The following is an 18,615-nucleotide window of genomic DNA, read 5'->3' as shown; positions in this document are numbered from 1 at the left end:
AAAAAGTGAGCCATTTTCTCGCCAGGGTGAGAAAATCATTACAGTGGAAACTTATTTTAACACTTAAAATGTGCCATATGGTGCTCAAAGTAATATATATGAGTATATCATTTAATATAATAATTATGTGTATATAATTATATTTATATAATTACATATTTATAAATTTATCTAATTTATGATTATTACACATTTATATAGTGTATTTATATGTATATACACATTATATGTATTTAAATGTATATGCATATACCCATTTATTTAATGTATGATTATGTATTATATATTTTTATATTATAATGAATATAGTTATTTTTAAGAGTTTATTTATTTTTAGAGAGGGGGAGGGAGAGAGAAGGAGACAGAGAGAAACACTGGTGTATGAGAGATACATTGATAGGTTGCTTCTTGCACACCCTTAACCAGGACCCTGGCCTGTAACCCAGGCATGTGCTCTGAGTGGGAAGTGAACCAGTGACTTTTCCATTCACAGACCAGCACTCAATCCATTGAGCCACGCCAGCCAGGGTTTATAATGAATATCTTTTAAATATTTAAACATATCAATCATTTATTAATAGTTATTATGTACAGTAAGTCCTCCATAGGCACAAGTTCCACATTCACAGATTCAACCAATCATGGATCAAACATATCTGAAAAAAATTCAGAGAGTTGATCCCTAAACAATACAGTTATAACAATTACAGAATGGGACAAAAGTAGGTTTACAGTTGTTTTTATGGAAATAATACAATAATTAATAAATAATAGTACAAAAATACACTCTGTGTTTGTTTACTCAAAACTGTAAACTTACCATTGCCCCACCCTGTAATTAGTTATTGTAAGTAATCTAGAGATTATTTAAAGTATATGGGAGGATGTGTGTTGGTTATATGCAAATACTATGCCATTTTACATAAGGGACTTGAGCATCTGCAGATTTTGGTATCTGAGCAGGTCCTGGAACCAATCTTCTGTGGATATCGAGGGATGACTATTTTACTTATATTATAATATATGCGTTTTATATACACATATTCTATGTAGTATAATATATACATTGTATATTTATTTACATTTATTTAATCTTCAAAACAACCCTCTGCTGTGGTTACTATTATAATCCTCATTTTACAAATGAGGCCCAGAGAGGTGAAGCAACTTGCCCAAGGTCACCCAGCTAGGAGGTAAGTGGAGGACCTGGGGTTTGAACTCTGATATCCTAGCTTCAAGGCCCGTGTTCTGAACCATTGTACCATGTTGGAAGTAAGGGAGTAAAGCACTGGTGAGTGCCCAGAATTCTGTTCCCACTTTTGTTTCAGTGAAGGGGCTTTTATAGGCTCCCCCTGCAAGGCCTTCTTTCTAACTCATCAGATTGGGAGCTCCAAAAAGGCCATTGTGCCTGCCCATGGACTTACATGGCTGTCCCTGAGGAGGTTCTGCTCCTTGCTGTTTTTCACTGCTTTGGTTATCATCACTGGTGAGTAGGTTTCTGCTACAACTTTATCCTGTCATGGGCAGAGAAGAAGAGACCTGGGAACCTTTTCCAGGGCACAGTGGTGTTTGGAAAGGATTAGCTGGAAAGCCCTGCTAAGGGGAGACTTGCCCATTCCTGTGGTGGCAATGACTTTTCCTTATGTGCTTTCGGACTATGCAGGTCTTTCCTAGTCTTATATGGCCAGCTTAACCTTCCCTCCCTTTCTGCTCCAGATCATTTCCTGCCTCTGGATCCCACCAGCACTCTGGGACATACCAGAGCCTGGTCTCTGTTAGTCAATGGGCTATTTTGACAGGGTGAGTTTCCTGCATATATCATTCTCTAACATCTGCCATTTATTGAGTGCCTGCTGTGTGTGAGGCATTGGGTTTTACACACTCTATCTCCTCTAAAGCTCCTGAGAGCAACTCCTCTGAGGTTGGGACTCTTATCACCATTTTACAGGTGAGGTAACAGGGCTCATCTTGGCTAAGCAGTTGTCCAAGGTCATTGCATAGCCACCTAGGAGCAAAGCCAGGATTCAGGCTCAGGTTTGGTTACTTCAAAGCCTCTGCTCTACCAGGTTGTATTCCCTGTCACTTCCTTGACAATCTCTGAATTTTCTGTGGGTAGACATTCAGTTTTTCTTCCTTCTCTTCCTATGGAGGCCTAGAAAGGGACTTACTACACCATTGTTGACTGACCAACTGCCTGAATGACCAAGGAGCTGTGGCCTCACTTTAGATGAGACTTACCAGGGCTAGAGTGGGGCAGTGCCTGGCTTGGGTTGGGGCCTGGCAAACTCACCTCAGGTATCACTTTGTAGAGTGCATACATAGTATTGCTGGTCCCAATCCATATCTTCACGGCTCCTGAGGCATACTCTTGGACTTTGTCATAGACTTGGCTGTAATTGTGGAGTTGCACACACATGGGGCCTGTACAGCTGGAGTTCAGATACTGCAGTGTCTCAGAGTTAATGCGACTCTTGTCTACAAATAACCTGGGTGGGGAGGCAAGACCGGGAGGGTCGTGAGACTCTCTAAGGACAATGCAAAGAACCAGAGGCCCTTTTTTTTCTGGAGGTCAGGGAGCAGAGAACTCCAGATTTGGAGCAGGTAGGAATAGGAGGCAAAGGGTCAAGAAAAGTTCCAAGGTCATAGGAAGTCTGCATATTGGGGTTGGGTAAATGGTGGAGCAGAGAAGGGTGGAAATTGTAGGAACTCCACCACAGCAAGCAAAGGAAAAGGCATACCTGATGGAAGAGTTCGTGAGCAGTGTGTAGGAATAGAAGAAGGGGTTGTAAGGGATGTCACTACTGCGCAGATTGAAGAGCCCTGGGGAAGAAGATGATGAGGACCATTTATGAGGCTGAACTGCCTAAGGCCAGCACATTTGATGCTCATGCCACACTGTTTGCTTAGGCACCCTAAAGGTTGCCAGTAACATATGCGCTTCATCTACCTCTGCATATTTCTTAGTATTTGTGGGTGGGTGTGTCTTTGAAGCAGGGATGAGAGCTATGCACCTTTTGTGCCAGAAACATGCAGATACCCAGACAGCAGCTAGTACATAGTTTCAGTGGTTTCCCAGATTATCTGAAACATAGAGCTGGGGTCAGGCAAGAAGCCCTGCATAACATGGGGACAGAACAGAGCTGCACTAGCTGCTAAAGCTGGGTATGTGAGTGCCATGGGATGGTGGCTGGGTCCCTGGGGAGTGTTTGTTAGGATTCTTCCCATTAATGAGACAGGAACCTTTGCTACTGTGGTCAGGCCATTCCATCAGTGGCCTGGAGGCTGGCCCCAGCTTGCCCTGGGCTTCCTTATTGCCTTATTCAGTAGACATGATCTCCTTCCTCCTCCCCTTCAAAGGACCAAAATAATTTTATGACTGTATAAATCTAACTACTCCTTAACCATTAAGGAGTTGAAATTACATTTGGCCCTTTGAAGGCAATTGTAAAGCTGATATGGCCCCCAGTGTAAATGAGTTTGACACCCTGGCCATAGGCCATGGCCACAGAGCTCTCAGAACTTAGTGGGTACCTGGTAGTTGGGGGAAGAGTCCTATGCTTGCAGGGCCCAGTAGGCTTGGGGGTTAGGGGAACCCAGGTGCCACGCATATCTTCAAATCTATACTCACAGGCTGTCTCATCAAGCATCGACAGAAGCACAGCAGTTGGGACCTTGGGATGCTTCTGCATCTGACTGCGGATGTTAGATACTTTCTCCTGCCAGGTGCTCCCTAGAAGCAAAGGAGCCCAAAGAAAGCATGAGTAACATACCTTCTCTTTGACACTCTTTCTGAGGGGGCTCTGTTAGGGAAATGGGAGAAATGTTTTCATTTCTTTAAAAGCAGCAAAACTGTTTTTTAAAAAACAAACTTCTACTTGTGTAGTCATTAGGGATTAGGGATATGGGCTATAGACCCAGACTACCTTGGTTCAAATCCTAGTTCTGTCATTACTGGCTGGGTGCTTTTGGGCAAATTAGCACCTCTGTGTCTTGTTTTGTACATGAGTAAAATAAGAATGGATCATAAAGATAGTATCATTAGGGTTGTTATGGTGATCAAATTAATTCATATTTTTAAGAAAATTCATTTAATTTATTGAGATGACATTGGTTAATAAAATTAAATAAGTTTCAAGTATACACTTCTATAATCCATCATCTGTATATTGAATTGTGTATTCACCACCCAAAGTTAAGTCTCCTTCCATCACCATTTATGCCCCCTTTACACTGAATTGATACTTATAATACACGTGGAATGATGTCTTGGGGTACAGTAAGACTGGTATAACTTTCTGATCAATAAATATGCATGCAGTGTCTTTGGTGGGCTGGGATGGGAGTAAAAGGCAGACAACTGTATTTGAACAACAAATAAAATTTAAAAATTTTTCTTAAATTTTAAAAAATACACATGCAGAACAGAGATCAAGAGAACAGTACCACTTGAGGGACAAAGGAATAGGGCTGGGCCAGGTGTAAGCCTCGTTCCTGCAGTAAGCCCAGTGCTTAATCAGCCATAGTTCTGAGCTAAACACTTTGTATACTTTGTGTTAATTCTTACTTGGCTCATTTCACAGAGTCTTAGGGGAGGCAAAGTGACATATCTAGGGCCTTATAGCTGGCAAGGGATGAAGCTGAGATTTGAACCCAATACATTTGAGTACATGGATTACACTCTTAATCTGTACAGATATTGGACTATCTTGCTAACATTGCCAGTTTTCAAACCTGTCCTTAAACTCAGTGTCACAGAGCTTTCCTTTCTGGGACACTTGTATCCTGCTCCTAGGACTTAAGTTTTCATCTGTTATTTTTGTTTCCTGTAAAGAGAGAGTCTAAAGAGTCTACCTCTACACAGGGCTAGGAATTTACTGGCAGAAGGTCATAAACTCTTAATAATGTCCTAGTTGGGCTCAGAGATTAGCATAAATAACTTAATACCATTAAAAAACTTTATGCAGATAGGTAAAATGATTCAACGAGAAACAAAGCTTTGGGTATGATACTTTTTAAGATTCACTTTATTTTATTGTTTTAAAATACACATACCACAAAATGTATCTTTTTAACCATTTTAAAGTGTACAATTCAGTGGCTTTAAGAACATTCATAAGATTGTGCAACCACTACCACTATCTAATTCCAGAATGTTTTCATCATCCCCAAAGGAAACCCTGTAGTCTTTAAGCAGTCACTCCCCATTCCCACCTTCTCCCAGCAGCTAGAAACCACTGATCTGCTTTCTGTCTCAATGAATTTGCCTCTGCTAGATATCTCACACAAATGGAACCATAAAATACGGGGCTTTACCTGACTGGCTACTTTCACTTAGAATTGTTTTCAAGGTTTATGAATGTGACATTTTTGAGACAAATAATGAAAGTAAATTTAAAGTGTCTGATATATACAACTATCTTTGAGTAACTAACTTTTCATGTTTTTGCCTTTTCTACACTTTGAAACCTATGAGTTGCTGTAGAAACAGTCTCTCAACTGTATAACCTTACAGACTCAAGAACTTTGAGTCTCTTCCTTGAGGGCTAGCAGCCTACGATGGCTCAGTTTTCCCTCACTTGTGGGAAGTGACAAAACTCATGCAAATTGAAAAAAAAAAAAAAACCTCATGCAAATTGTCTCCCAGTTCCTGGGAGGTTTTTCTCTTTATTCCATCCTCCCCTTCCCGACATAACTTATCTGAATGAATTAAGTTTTATTTTTGATTGAATAACCTTGGATAGTAAGTTTCTTTAAAAACTGTCAAGATGCATCCGCCAAGATGGAAGCATAGAGGGAAACACTGTGCCTTCTCTCACAACCAAGTTTGAATACAACAAAGGTTTAGTAAACAAAGACGCAGCCAAAGAACAGAAGGCTCAACTATATGGAAGTCTGACAGCAATGAACCGTTCTACCAGGACTGGTAAGAGGGGCGGAGCCAACAGTGGAGCTGGGTCCAGCAGGAAGGATCCCCCGACCCAGGCGACCCAGGCGTGCAGGCAGTGGGGGTAGCATCGAGGACCCAGTGAGGGTGCAGGGCAGGCTGAGTGTGGTCACACATTCATGTGCAGATAAACCAGCAGAGGTGTGAGCAGTGAGATGGACCACACAGGCCCCGGCAGAGGGAGGAGGCAGATGGGACTGCCATAGATTTCCTTTGACCCCACCCCCACATACAGTGTCACAACCCAGCCACTGAGTTGCCCCACCCTGGTGAACACCTAGGGCTCCGCTCCTCATACATAACAGGCATGAACAGTCCAAAATATGGCTCAAGAAGAACTCAAAGCCCCAGAGCCAATAACTCTAAGCGATCGAGAAATAGCGAACCTCTCAGATGCACAGTTCAAAATACTGCTGATCAGGATGCTCACAGAACTGGTTGATTATAGTCATAAATTAGAGGAACATATGAAGGCTAAACTAATTGAAATGAAGGGAAATGCACAGGAAACCAATAGTGATGGAAAGGAAACTGGGACTCAAATCAATGGAGTGGACCAGAAGGAAGAACAAAACATCCAACCAGAAAAGAATGAAGAAATAAGAATTCAAAAAAATGAGGAGAGGCTTAGGAACCTCCAGGACATCTTTAAACGTTCCAACATCTGAATTATAGGGGTACCAGAAGGGGAAAAGAAAGAGCCACGAGTGGAAAACATATTTGAACAAATAATAAAGGAGAACTTCCCCAGTCCGGCAAAAGAAATAGACTTCCAGGAAATCCAGGAAGCTCAGAGAGTCCCAAAGAAGTTGGACCCAAGAAGGAACACACCAAGGCACATCATAATCACATTGCCCAAGATTAAAATGAAGGAGAGAATCCTAGAAGCAGCAAGAGATAAGGGGACAGTCACCTACAAAGGAGTTCCCATCAGACTGTCAGAGGATTTCTCAAAAGAGACCTTACCAGCAAGAAGGGATTGGAAAGAAGTATTCCAGGTCATGAAATCCAAAGACCTACATCCAAGATTGCTTTATCCAGCAAAGCTTTCATTTAGAATGGAAGGACAGATAAAGTGCTTCTCAGATAAGATCAAATTCAAGTAGATCATCATCACCAAGCCCTTATTATATGAAATGTTAAAGGGACTTATCTAAGAAAAAGAATATGAAAAACATAAACAGTGAAAGGACAGCAAACTCACAGTTATTAACAACCACACCTAAAATAAAAGCAAACCAAGAGGACAGCTAGATCAGGAGTGGAACCATAGAAATGAAGAACATAAGGAGGGTTATCAACAGGGATGTGGGAGGAGGAGAAGGGGGGAGAAGGTACAGAAAATAGCATAGACAGTAGGTAGAAAATAGATAGGGGGGAGGCAAGAATAATAGGGGAAATATAGAATCTAATGAACTTGAGACACGTGGTCATAAACTAAAGGGGGGAAATGGTGGGGTGTGTGTGCAGGGTGGAGGAGAATGAAGGGGGAATAGAACAACAAGTGTAATGGTATAATCAATAAAATATATTTTTTAAAAAAGAAAACGGAGGTGAGCACCAGGGGCTGCGATACTGTGGCCCAGGGTGACACAACCAGCATCAGCTGTGATTGCTGGGATGTCTGTCCTCTTTATCTGCTGCACAGCCCTGCAGTGGTGTGGCAGATGAGCAGGGCGGGGGCAGCAGGTCTGATGCACAGATAGCACGCAGCAGAGGAACTGGAAAATTCAGCTGATGATTTATAACGTGAGTTCTTGTGTGACAGCTCAGCCTGGCCAACGGTTGGGTGTCAGAGTCTTCATCATGGACTCTAGGAGGGGGTCAAAGGTGAGGCCCTTCTGCCACGGTAGCTTCTGCCACGTTGGATGTGCGGCACTGGGAAGTGTCCGTCAGACAACATTTATGGTCAGTGGCAGAAGCTACACTAGTGTCTTCACCTAGAGGGACCCTAGGACCAGATAAAATGCACCATGAGCCCTGGCTGGTGTAGCTCAGTGGATTGTGCACAGGCCTGCAAACCAGAGGATCACAGTTTGATTCCCAGTCAGGGCACAGGCCTGGGTTGCAGGCCAATTCCCGGCAGGGGACTCACGAGAGGCAACCATACATTGATATTTCTCTCCCTCTCTCCTTCCCTTCCCCCCTAAAGATAAAGAAACAAAATCCTTTTTTTTTAAATGAAAAAAAAACTGTCAAGATGCAGAAAGAATGATTCTGCAAGTTTACATCAGAACAGACAGGACAAAGAAAATTGGACACAATTTTAACTTATTTCATCAAACTGCTATTTTGAAATTTCCATCCTGCTCTTTGACTCTTTTCCAAACAACAAATGTACATGGACCTTCATGTGGAAAGGGATTTCCCAAATATTTCCACAAATTGCCCAATATTCCTAGGAATCCAAGTCCATTGGCTCATTCAGGATTCCCAGAAAGGTAGGAGATGGTGGTGGCCAAGACACTGATTCAGAATCAATAGCCTGGTCCTGTCAGGATTTTAGTTACTACTTACAAGAATCATAGAGCATTGTGCTATTTTATGACATATTTACATGGTGTCAGCAGGGTCAAGATTATTGATGTCAGACATTTTGGGGTCAGTTAACTTTCCTTTGTGGTCCAGCCATAACCCTAACCTTAATCTGTGCCACACACTTACCCCAAGATTATTTGCTCACTTTGTCCACCCCTGCTTACCCAACCCCAGCAATCGCAAATATAAATTCCTCATCACAGGAAGGCTGGAAGTCAATGTTTGAATGATTCATTATGAGCTGGTCTTCAATACCAGCTAAGCAACTCAAATCATGTTTTTTCTCTCTTCAAAAAAGTGTGTTATTTTTCATCTTTCTCTGACTTTCTTGTTTTCTCCATCCCTGCTCCCTCTAGCTTCAATACTAACACTCTTTATCTATCCACTTTCTACATGTGGTCCAAGGGCTTTTGATTCAGACTCACTTTTGAAAAGGCCAAGAAGTCTGCATTGTAAACAAGCATCCCATTCAATTTGAATGTACATGAAGGTTTGAGGTCCATTGCTTTCGTACTTCTTAGGAAAAAAAATTTTCAGCCAAAGTAACAGCAGCAGGGACCCGTGTTGCTGCATGTTAGGAATAAGGGTCGGCTTGGGGAATTACCTGTGAACTTCTCCTGCAGGAAATAAATGGGCTGGTTTGGAACTGGAGGTCTCTCTGACCCCCATACCAGGTCCACAAGGTTGGTTTTGATGGAAACCAGCTCTCTGTCAGAACCTTTGAGAGCCGTGTCATAACTCTTCCAAGTTCCTGCAAAGACAGGAAGAAGTCACTTGTTCCCTGCTCACTTACACATCAGGAAGAATCATGACACAATTTTCAGGAACAATTAGTCCTTATCTACTCTGTCTCCTGTTCTGCTTCTGCAGCCCCAGCTGCCCAGAGCCTGTGCAAGCAGTCTGGCCCTCTCAGTCATGTACTCTCACCTTCCTCTTTCCATTTCCAAAACCTAATTTCCCTGAGCCCACCCCAAGGCTGTCTACAGCCCATTGGCTAAAGTCATTAAGTGCCAATGGCTGTGGGGCCCTCTTTTAGTACTGTTCGTTTTATTTAAAATTTTTATTTTAAATCCTCACCCCAGAATGTTTTTATCAGTGTGTGTATGTGTGTGTGTGTGTGAGAGAGAGAGAGAGAGAGAGAAAGAGAGAGAGATGTGAGACAGGAACATTGATCAGTTGCCTCCCACATGCACCCAGGCTGGGAATCGAACCTGCATCCTTTTAGCGTACAGGATGACACTCCAACCAACTGAGCCTCCTAGGCAGAGAGAGACTATCCATTTTAGCTGAACTTCAATGACACAGCCCAAAGGAATGTTGATGTTCATGTCATTGCAAATGTTGTCAAAGAAGCCATTTTTAACTTGGAAGCCTTTAGTGCATATTTATGAGGGCTCCATCCTTGGGGTCAGGCTAGCCAGTCAGCTGGAGCCCCAGAACTCAAAAAGTTGTATTTCTGGAGAGAGAGGACTGTGCTTCTGTACTTAGAAGCCCTCTCAACTCCTTTGACCCTTCCAAGCTGCATTCCAGGAGAGGGTCTATCAAGTGATTCTAGAGTCCTAATTGGTAGAATTCTAGGTCAGAGAGGATTGGTCTGGGTTCAAGTAAAACCTAGCCTATTTATCTGCTAGATCTTAATACTTCTCTGAGTCTTTTAAATTTGGTCTCTGCACTCATAACTTTAAAAATATGTAACCATTATTTGAAATATGTTTTTATTACATAATCCACAAATAGGTTTTTGTTGCAAAATATTCTGCAACCGCAAGTTTGAACATTCTACCTTTAGAGTTACCCTACCCTTCCTTCTATCAAGGTATGTTTCTTTACATCCCAGGAAAGCTGAGTCACCCTCATTGGTGGAGACATATATAGGGAGTAGAGGAAGAACTTACCAATGGAGAAGAGGAGGGGATCGAAACCCACACGTCCTCCAGCAGGAATCTCAGTGAGGAGCCAGCTGACAATGGGGGAACTGCCAACTTAGAGAAAGACAGGAAGGAACAGAGATCACCTCCAGGGCCAGCACCATTCCCTCCAGTCAGATTTCTTCTTGTGACAGCTGCATTATGTGTGTCTTCCTTGATAGCACCCTCAAAGTTTAGAGATTGCCTTAAATTTCCCCACATGGGGACGAACCCATGTGGTCCTTTTACCTTCCTTATGGAGTTCCCAATTGCAGTCCATCTCCTGCTCAGCCTGGATCCAGTAGCGACTGTCAGTCCAGAGACCTGCTCTCCCCATGGTCACCACTGCAGTTCCTGGGGCATAACAGATAAACTTGGAGGTGAGGGTAAAACTGAGGGATGTGGTAGTTTAATGCATGTTCAATACATTGCTGGCTCTGAGAATGTCACAGGGGCCCCTAGAAAGAGTTTCTCTCCTCTATTGGAAGGAAATGAGGCAAGAGATGTAAAGAGAGCCTTGATGGAAGCCAGCAGAAAAGGTGCCCTGCTTTGTATTGAGGGCCTTGCCTAAGGGAGCCATTAAGACTTCTAAAAGTAGAAGTGGGTAGGGTCTGCTTTTGGCAATTCAAAAGAGTAGATGCTGCATGTCATTTCTCTCAGGAAAGATGGTGTGTAGTCAATATCAAGACCCATTGGCTTAGAGGGACACTAAGCCAGGGGCTTAGTTGAGGATAGGGAGAGAAGCCAAATCCAGCAACTTTGGCAAAAAGAAGGGTTTATGATGGGCAAGGCAAGGCAGCTTGAAGCCCAGAGGATGAATGTTTAAGGATCAGCAAGGGAACCTTGCTTTTTATTCAAGGGGCCAGGGTCAACATAGAAGTCCCCTTCGGAAATTGGGACCCTATGTAAGGCTTCTATATTTATATCTCACTTGGCCATGTGAGGCGATTTTTTCCCCTAAAAGGACCAGCAAAGCAAAACTTTGTCCCCAAGTGAGGCACTGTGTGAAGGAAATAAGCAGGCTCCTAGTGGCTAGACATAGGAATAGCAACTGTTCCAGAAAAGAAGCCCAGGGAGTGCTAGGCTTGGCCTGGCTGTGGCAGAGGCAGTGAGCATGGGAGGGAAGCCCAGGAGGACCATCTGCCTCATGCAGAAGCGTGGCTGGTGAATTATGAAATGTGTGCTCTGGGGAATCTGATGGGGCACCTGCCCTTGTGACATTTTTTTGAGTGGCGGAGGGGAGGCAGAGTAGCAAGGTTTATTAGATACTACATCCCGGAGTCCCAGCTGCTGAGATCTAGCCACATAAGGGCATCTGTGACCACCTCTGAGCCAACCAACAGAAGCAAGGAGGGCAGGGTAATGGTTGTTACCTGAAGACCCTGTAAAGCCTGTAATCCATGTAAGCCGCTTGTCATGTTCACCAATGTACTCGCTCTAGGAAACCAATAACACTATCATTATCTTTTTTCATGAACTCAGACCCCATATGGAAAGCTTCAGACCACATCCCAGTTCTTTCTGGTCAGATTTAACTAGTCATACAAGCCCAGGCATGCTGGGCAGCTCTTCCAGGAAGCCCTCTGGAACTTTCCACAGCTCTCAGGATTTTTCCTTTGAACAGCCATATCTCTTAGAATCTAAACCCCACATCTAGCAATGGACTGATGGTTCTGCAAAGGCTAGAATGCAAGTTCTGTGCAGTCTGGGAGCATGTTTTTGGCTCTTCTGGGTCCTTCCTTCCAGCTGTCCCTCCATGCCACCAAGTCTAGCATTGAACACTGATTATATCAAAAATATTTTTTGCAGAGGGATTTACACATTATTGTATTTTGATCCTCATAATCTTCAGGCATAGATTTCATTCTTTCTATCTTGCAGAAGGGGAAACTGAGGCTCAGAGAAGTTTGGACACTTACCCAAGGTTCTTTGTGTTTCCCAGCAAGTGGGAAAATTAATTCAAGTATTCTTATTGACACTGAAAATTCCTCCTCTTCCAACTGGGTTCATGTTGGAAAGGTGGGTGAGGTGGAGGGGGAAGCAGTAGTGGAAAAGGGTGAGATGGGTGGGCAGGGGTGCTGCTTTGGGAAAAGCAACTCTTCTCCAGTTCATCTTGTTTTCTATATGCTCCTCCTCCCCCAGCCCATACCCCAGATTCATGCAGTCTGGGTTGTGGATAATTTCAATGCTCCATCCATTAGGTTATGTGAATAGCTGAACAGGAAGGAAGCTTAGCATTTTTCCAGTCCAATTCCCAGCTCACATTCTAACCTCCTAGGGGAGGGTACCCTAAGCATTCATTCTGAATTTGCCATTTAGGAAGTGATCAAAATCCATTCTGAAGTTGCTTATAGTTTTATGGCTTAAAGTCAAGATTTGGCAATGTCTTCTCTCCTATGTAATGGATTGCATTCTTTCAGCTGCCCTGAACTCCCATGTCCAACCTCTCTACTTCCTTCCCTTTGACTGTCAAATACTTCCTCTTCCTTCATCTCCTGAGTCTTAACAATTTGTTTGTGGCCTGTTCTCATAGGCCCCTGCCAGGGTAGCAGAAAGGGCAAGGGTGGGGGTAGAGCCATTCCTTACCATGTGGGCATCCGTGTTCGGGATGATGTAGGCAGAAAGATTATTTGTGTACATCTGCTGGCGAAGGGCTATGAGCTGCTCTGTGGTATTGATCACAGTAACTGGAAGGTACTGACACAGGACAGGAAGACACCAAGACACACACATAAACACATATTGCTTAGAGAAAATGACACCTGGGCCCCCAGCATCCAGAGGAGCCACCAGCCTCTTCTTAGACAGGGATTATGGGCTGGTAGGGTCAGGAGGCTGGACCAGCCTGGAGAGGGATAGTGCAGCAGCTGATGCTGTGGGTTAATTTAGATTAAGGTGCATGAGTTGAGTGCAGATGAAGTGTTGAAGAGCTTGAGAGGGATCATTTGTGACAGTAATGGGACCTGAGTCTAGGATGCAGGTATGGGTGAAAGTTGCAGGGAAAAGTCTCTTTGCATACCTTGGAGGTAGCATTGCTAATTTACTAAATAAAAATACAGGATCTCACCCAGTCACATTTGAATTTCAGATAAACAATGAATAATGATTTAGTATAAGTATGTGCCATGCACTATTTGGGGCATACTTATACAAAATATTATACATTATCTGAAATTCAGATGTAATTTGGCATCCTGCATCTCATCTGACAACACTACCTTGGGGACTTTTTCAAGTTTCCAGTCACTGGTCTCAAATGGCACAGGAAGGTGCATGAGTACCCTCAGGGTTTTGGGACATTGTCCAGAAAGATTCCCTCTAAGCTAGACATTTTTGAAAAGACTGTTTTATCTCTAAAATAAAATACGGGGGGGGGGGTATTTATTTTATTTTGTTTTTCCCTCTATCCCACAATATAACCATGTTTGTTTTAATATAAAAGTAATATGGCTGCCCCACCCACTGCCTGCCCCAGGGGTCTCATAAACTTGACAATGCAAGCAGATGTACTCCTGAAGCTTAGTGGATGTTGGCAGGCCCATTAGCTCTCACCTTTTCACCTACCCTTGCCTGGGGAAAGCTCTTTCACCCTGTTCTGGTTGTGGAAAGAGTCTCCAGCCAAGAAGCTGATGACTTTTCAACTCCAATTTATTAGGCCTTCTCCAGGTTTTCACACCTTAGGCCTTCCTATCTTGCCCTTCTATTTGCTCTTCTAACTTGTCTTCCTTCATCGTCACATCTGTTTCTCCCTTTTTGCTGTTCCTCTAGAATTCTTGTTTTCTTTCTTCCCATCCTCCTCTTGTCCTCTGACTAAACTCAGCCAAAGGTTAGCTAGGGGCCTCCCACTCTCCTTATTTTCCCTCTTCCCTCCCTCTAATGGGGTTGTCCAAGTCCAAGCCAGGACAGAAGTAGATAACTTGCTGTGGGAATGGGTGCGAAGGAGGGGTGAGGACAGATATCAGACACCCGAGAATGTGCTGCCCTTCCTGAATGATGTTAATACAAAACAATGGCTCCAAACTCCAAAAAATCAGGAGATAGGTTTGTAGAGAGAGAGGCTAACAACTGAGACAATAGGAGAAGGAGAATATGATGGGACCTGTGGGGCAGGGCTAGGGTAGGGGCCAGGGTGGGCTGAGCCAGGGCCTCACATGAGGGATGGTTGAACAGTTTCTCATGCCTTCTCTTCTTGAGTCCACTGGCATTGCATGGCCCCAGGCACAAACTAGAATCGGGAGAAAAATCCAGGGTTACTTGGCGATCAGATAGTTTCTAGGTGTAGGGACCGGTTCCCCCAACCCTCCTTCCTTCCCTGCAAGCCCTTTATCCTTTGAAACACATGATGAGGTCCAACTCTCCTTGAGGATAAAAATAATCACATTTTATAGGAAATCAGGCTGAATTGGTCGGCACTCTGGGTCACAATCAAAGAAACCTGATTCATTGACAAGTGATTTCCACTTTTGGAAGGGTTTTAGTGCTCATTAAATCAATTTTTTCCCTTCTAATCCAATTGAGTCTCTTCAGGGTCTACTGAACTGAAAAAGTTCTGTGTAAATTAAATTTTTGTAATCAAATTTTCTTTGAAATGCTTTAGAGGATCTCACTAAATAATCACCCTACCTTCATTTTACCCTTCTATAAATCTAATTTCATATATGTTGGGTTTACTTAAATTCAAGGCCCACTTGTACCATTTCTTATAATCCAAATCTCTGCCTATCATTCCAGGCTAGTTTTAAGCATGTAAGACAAGCAATCTCAGTCTCAAATCACCACCTGGTGGGGAGATGTGGGCTAACATTAAAGAACTCCTACTATGTGCTAGAGAGACACTGAAGTCAGCAATTTATCTATAGTATCTCATTTGATACCTGTTAACAGTTCTGTGAGGTGGGTATTATTGTCCACTTTCTATGGAGGAGGAAGCTGAAGCCCAAACAAGTTTAGTAACTTGCCCAAGTTTTGCCACAGTAAGTCAGTGGTTTGAACCTAGGCCATCTGAATACAAAACCAACCAACCAACCAACCAACCAACCAACCAAACAAACAAACAAAAAACCCGAGCATGGGAGGGTAGTGCCACAGAAGGGACAGAGCACATGGAGGCTTAGTTTTCAACTTGGCCTGTGCACCCAGTATTCATTGAGGAAACATTTCCTAAGTGCCTACTGTATGCCAGGCACTGAGCTAAGTACTACAGGCTCTGGGCTCTAAAAGTCCAGTGGTCTTTGAAAGTTCTTCCCTCTATCATCCCACCTTTTAAGGAGGGTCTCCCCAGAAGGTAATGGGGGCCTGAATATGGACACTCCCACTGTACTTTTACCTTCTGAGTGGGTTGAAATATAGATAGAAAGAGGGTGACTAGAGTTTAACACCACTAATGGTCTTGCTTGGTTGTCTTACTTTTATAAACTCAAGGGGGGGGGGTGATGAAACCTATCCTATTGATTTAAGAAATTGAACCATCATTTTTGTGGGAACAGATCTCTGGCAAAATGGTAGCATTAAGATGCCAATATAAGAAGCAAGATTGAGCCAACCTTTGTCCTGTGAACACAAAGATAGCTGTTCTCTGAGGTTTAGGCTGTGGCTCTCAAGGTCAGGCTCTGCAGCCAAATTGTCTGTGGTTCCTGACACAGGGCCTGGACCTGAAGAGGTGCTCAGAAACTGTGTGCTGAATGAATGAGAAAAGTCCTGCTGACAGAGAAGAAAGGAAAACAAGGCCTCCCTAAAGCTGGAAGTGGAGTGAGTATCGAGGATGCTGAGCTGGGCAGTCACCAGTAGTTGTGACTAAAGAGAAAAACTGGGGCACCATAGGAGTGACAAAAACCAAGCTTTAATTAGGATCCCCTGAGTCCTCTTTTTGATTAGTCCTTGACTTTGGCCCAGCAATCTTGTGCTTTCTGGGTCTGAATCTTCCAGTCTTAGCAAGAATCTTGCTAAGTGAGTTTAGAGAGAATCTCCCACCATTAATATCTGATCACCCCTTGATACTTGTTCAGATTCCTCACTCCCACCCTTGATATCTGATCACCCTGGCCTGCTTTCCACAAGAATCCTATTAAGCCACTTTAGTAAGAATCTCCATAACCTTGATGTTTCCTTTTAGGAATTTCCCATCCACTGACCCTTTTACTCTGCTCATTGGCCATCTTTGCTGTATTCAGGGTTGAGTCTGATCTTCCTTCCCTATTTAAATGTCCCTATTGCAATAGTCTTGAATAAAATATTCCTTACTTTTTAAAACATGTGCCAGAATCATTTTTTTCATTAACAGGTGGGAATGAAAAGGTGTCATACCAGATTGGACCTGAGTCTTGAGGGCCCCAAGGACTGGCCCTGGTGTTATTTTTCCTCAAGACAGAGAGGGGGGCCAAGGGAAAAAGAGACAACCTGGGCCACAGCCCTCACTCCAATGATTTTTGAGCCCAGAAGTGGAGGCCAGAGTTGCTCTCCAACTGAACTTGTTCTCCCAGCATGGGAAGCAATGGAAAGACTGAGATGCACATACCACAGATGAGGACAAGCCAGTGCCAGCGGCTCCAGGGATCCCAGGCCATGGAGTCTCCAGATGTTGGTGCTAGGTCAATGGAGGGATGGTGGAAAGTGGATAGGCCTCTTCCTCCAGGCCTTTCCCAGGTAGGAGCAGCCAGGGGGTAAGGGCTGGCAATATGGAGGAGGTACCTGGCTAGTTGATGGAGAGTCCCCCTCTGGTCTGTTGTTTATCAGGGATCCGGAAGTCAAAGTGGGCAGAAAAGCCTCTGCTGGCTTCCAGTCTTCTGGAATAAGGCGTGAGCCTGCCCAGGGCAGAGTCCAAAGATCTGAGACAAAGGAGGAGCAACTGGTGTCAATCAAGGTGCTTCTCCCAGCCCCCTTTAGGTACAGCAACCAGCCTCACCCATTCCTGAATTCCATACTCCTCCTTCGGCAAGCTATTTCCCATTAGTTTCCCAACACCAGGCTCTGGCTACTGTCCCACTTTTACTTAAAGATAGATCTTTATCCTTCCTCCTCCTCTGAGATGGCCTGTGTCAGACGAAGTCAGTGTATTCTCTTCATACTGCCTGGGAAGCACCACTTCACCCCTCAAGGAAGCTGTTTATAGCTGGAGAGTTACTTTCTTGAGTTGGGTTGAGTCCCTTTGGGAAAGCCCATTCTGTAAAATGCTGCCAGCCACTGGCAGAAGGGAAGATTGCCTTTCTCGTGGAATTGTTAGTGCCATTCACACCTGAGAGGGAACAAGACCCAAAGGCCTGTTTGAAGGGTTCAAGGGATACCACTGAAGAGGACAGAAGGCCCAGAGAGGGGAGTTTGGGTCTCCCAGAAGACAAATTTAGTTAACTGGACATAGCTTTTTTGCCATAGCTTCTAGAACATGGCTTTGGTTCCTCTGCAGTCACTCCTAAAGAGCATTACTCCCTACAAAGGAAATGATGAAACTGAAGGTACAGAGACTAAGTAGCATAGACAGAGGGAAGGACAAGAATAGTATGGGAAGTATAGAATCTAAAGAACTTGTGACACATGGACATGAACTGAAGGGGGGGAATGGAGGGAATGGGTGTGCAGGGTGGAGGGGAATGAAGCAGGGGAAATGGAACAACTGTAATGGCATAATCAATAAAACATATTAAAAAAAGAAACTGAAGCCAGCTTTGTCTCCACAGCTACTGCATCAGAGAACCACTTACTGCACCAGTGCCAAATCAACTCCCAATAAATGTCTTCTAGAACCCTCAGCCAGAAAGGAATACTTCTGAGAGAAAAACAGACCCAATGAACAGGTGCTCACTTATCTTGGAAAGCCCCAGAGGCAAGCCACTCATTCCTTTTTATTTTATTTTTCATATATTTATAATCTGCTTACATGCACAACAAGTTTAAGACAGCTTTAAACAAATCCATCCAAATACAATATAACATACCATTTCAAAGAAGGAAAGGGGGCCTTTCTGAGACTCCCTGAAGGAGGGGAGTTTAAATGAATAAAGAGATTCAGTGAACTCCACCTCCACTAATAAAAGCTGAGGGCAGAACCATAAGCCTCAGAGAATAGACTAGGGACAAGGACTGTGAGAACCCTGTGTGGTTCTGGGCCTTCTGACTCTCCTACTACCTTTACTCTACCCTCTGCCCCCCACCATTCCAAGACTGACAATGAAATTATTCCCAGAGATCAGAGGACTGGAGAAATGCCCCCTTAAATAAGGCCCTTCCACCCCC

The 18,615-nt window shown here is 43.7% G+C and overlaps 1 protein-coding gene across 1 annotated transcript in view; it reads right to left on the bottom strand.

Moving 5' to 3' along the window:
- XPNPEP2 (X-prolyl aminopeptidase 2) overlaps positions 1-16,952 on the bottom strand; it is a 29,712-nt gene extending 12,760 nt beyond the window's left edge. The window contains exons 1-11 of the mRNA XM_037059335.1: positions 16,904-16,952; positions 14,541-14,614; positions 12,976-13,086; positions 11,763-11,826; positions 10,639-10,743; positions 10,378-10,464; positions 9,087-9,233; positions 3,629-3,730; positions 2,739-2,820; positions 2,291-2,486; positions 1,425-1,514 (exon numbers count right to left, since the gene is read on the bottom strand). Coding sequence (XP_036915230.1) covers positions 1,425-1,514; positions 2,291-2,486; positions 2,739-2,820; positions 3,629-3,730; positions 9,087-9,233; positions 10,378-10,464; positions 10,639-10,743; positions 11,763-11,826; positions 12,976-13,086; positions 14,541-14,614; positions 16,904-16,952 — 1,107 coding nt within the window. The remainder of the gene's footprint in view (positions 1-1,424; positions 1,515-2,290; positions 2,487-2,738; positions 2,821-3,628; positions 3,731-9,086; positions 9,234-10,377; positions 10,465-10,638; positions 10,744-11,762; positions 11,827-12,975; positions 13,087-14,540; positions 14,615-16,903) is intronic.
- Positions 16,953-18,615: the final 1,663 nt, after the last annotated feature.

The sequence above is a fragment of the Sturnira hondurensis genome, unplaced genomic scaffold (assembly GCF_014824575.4).
Source record: "Sturnira hondurensis isolate 20B ecotype Veracruz unplaced genomic scaffold, ASM1482457v3 Scaffold0010803, whole genome shotgun sequence".
Taxonomy (NCBI): Eukaryota; Metazoa; Chordata; class Mammalia; order Chiroptera; family Phyllostomidae; genus Sturnira; species Sturnira hondurensis.
Note: the sequence above shows the minus strand (reverse complement) of the source record. Positions and strands in the feature narration are given on the sequence as shown.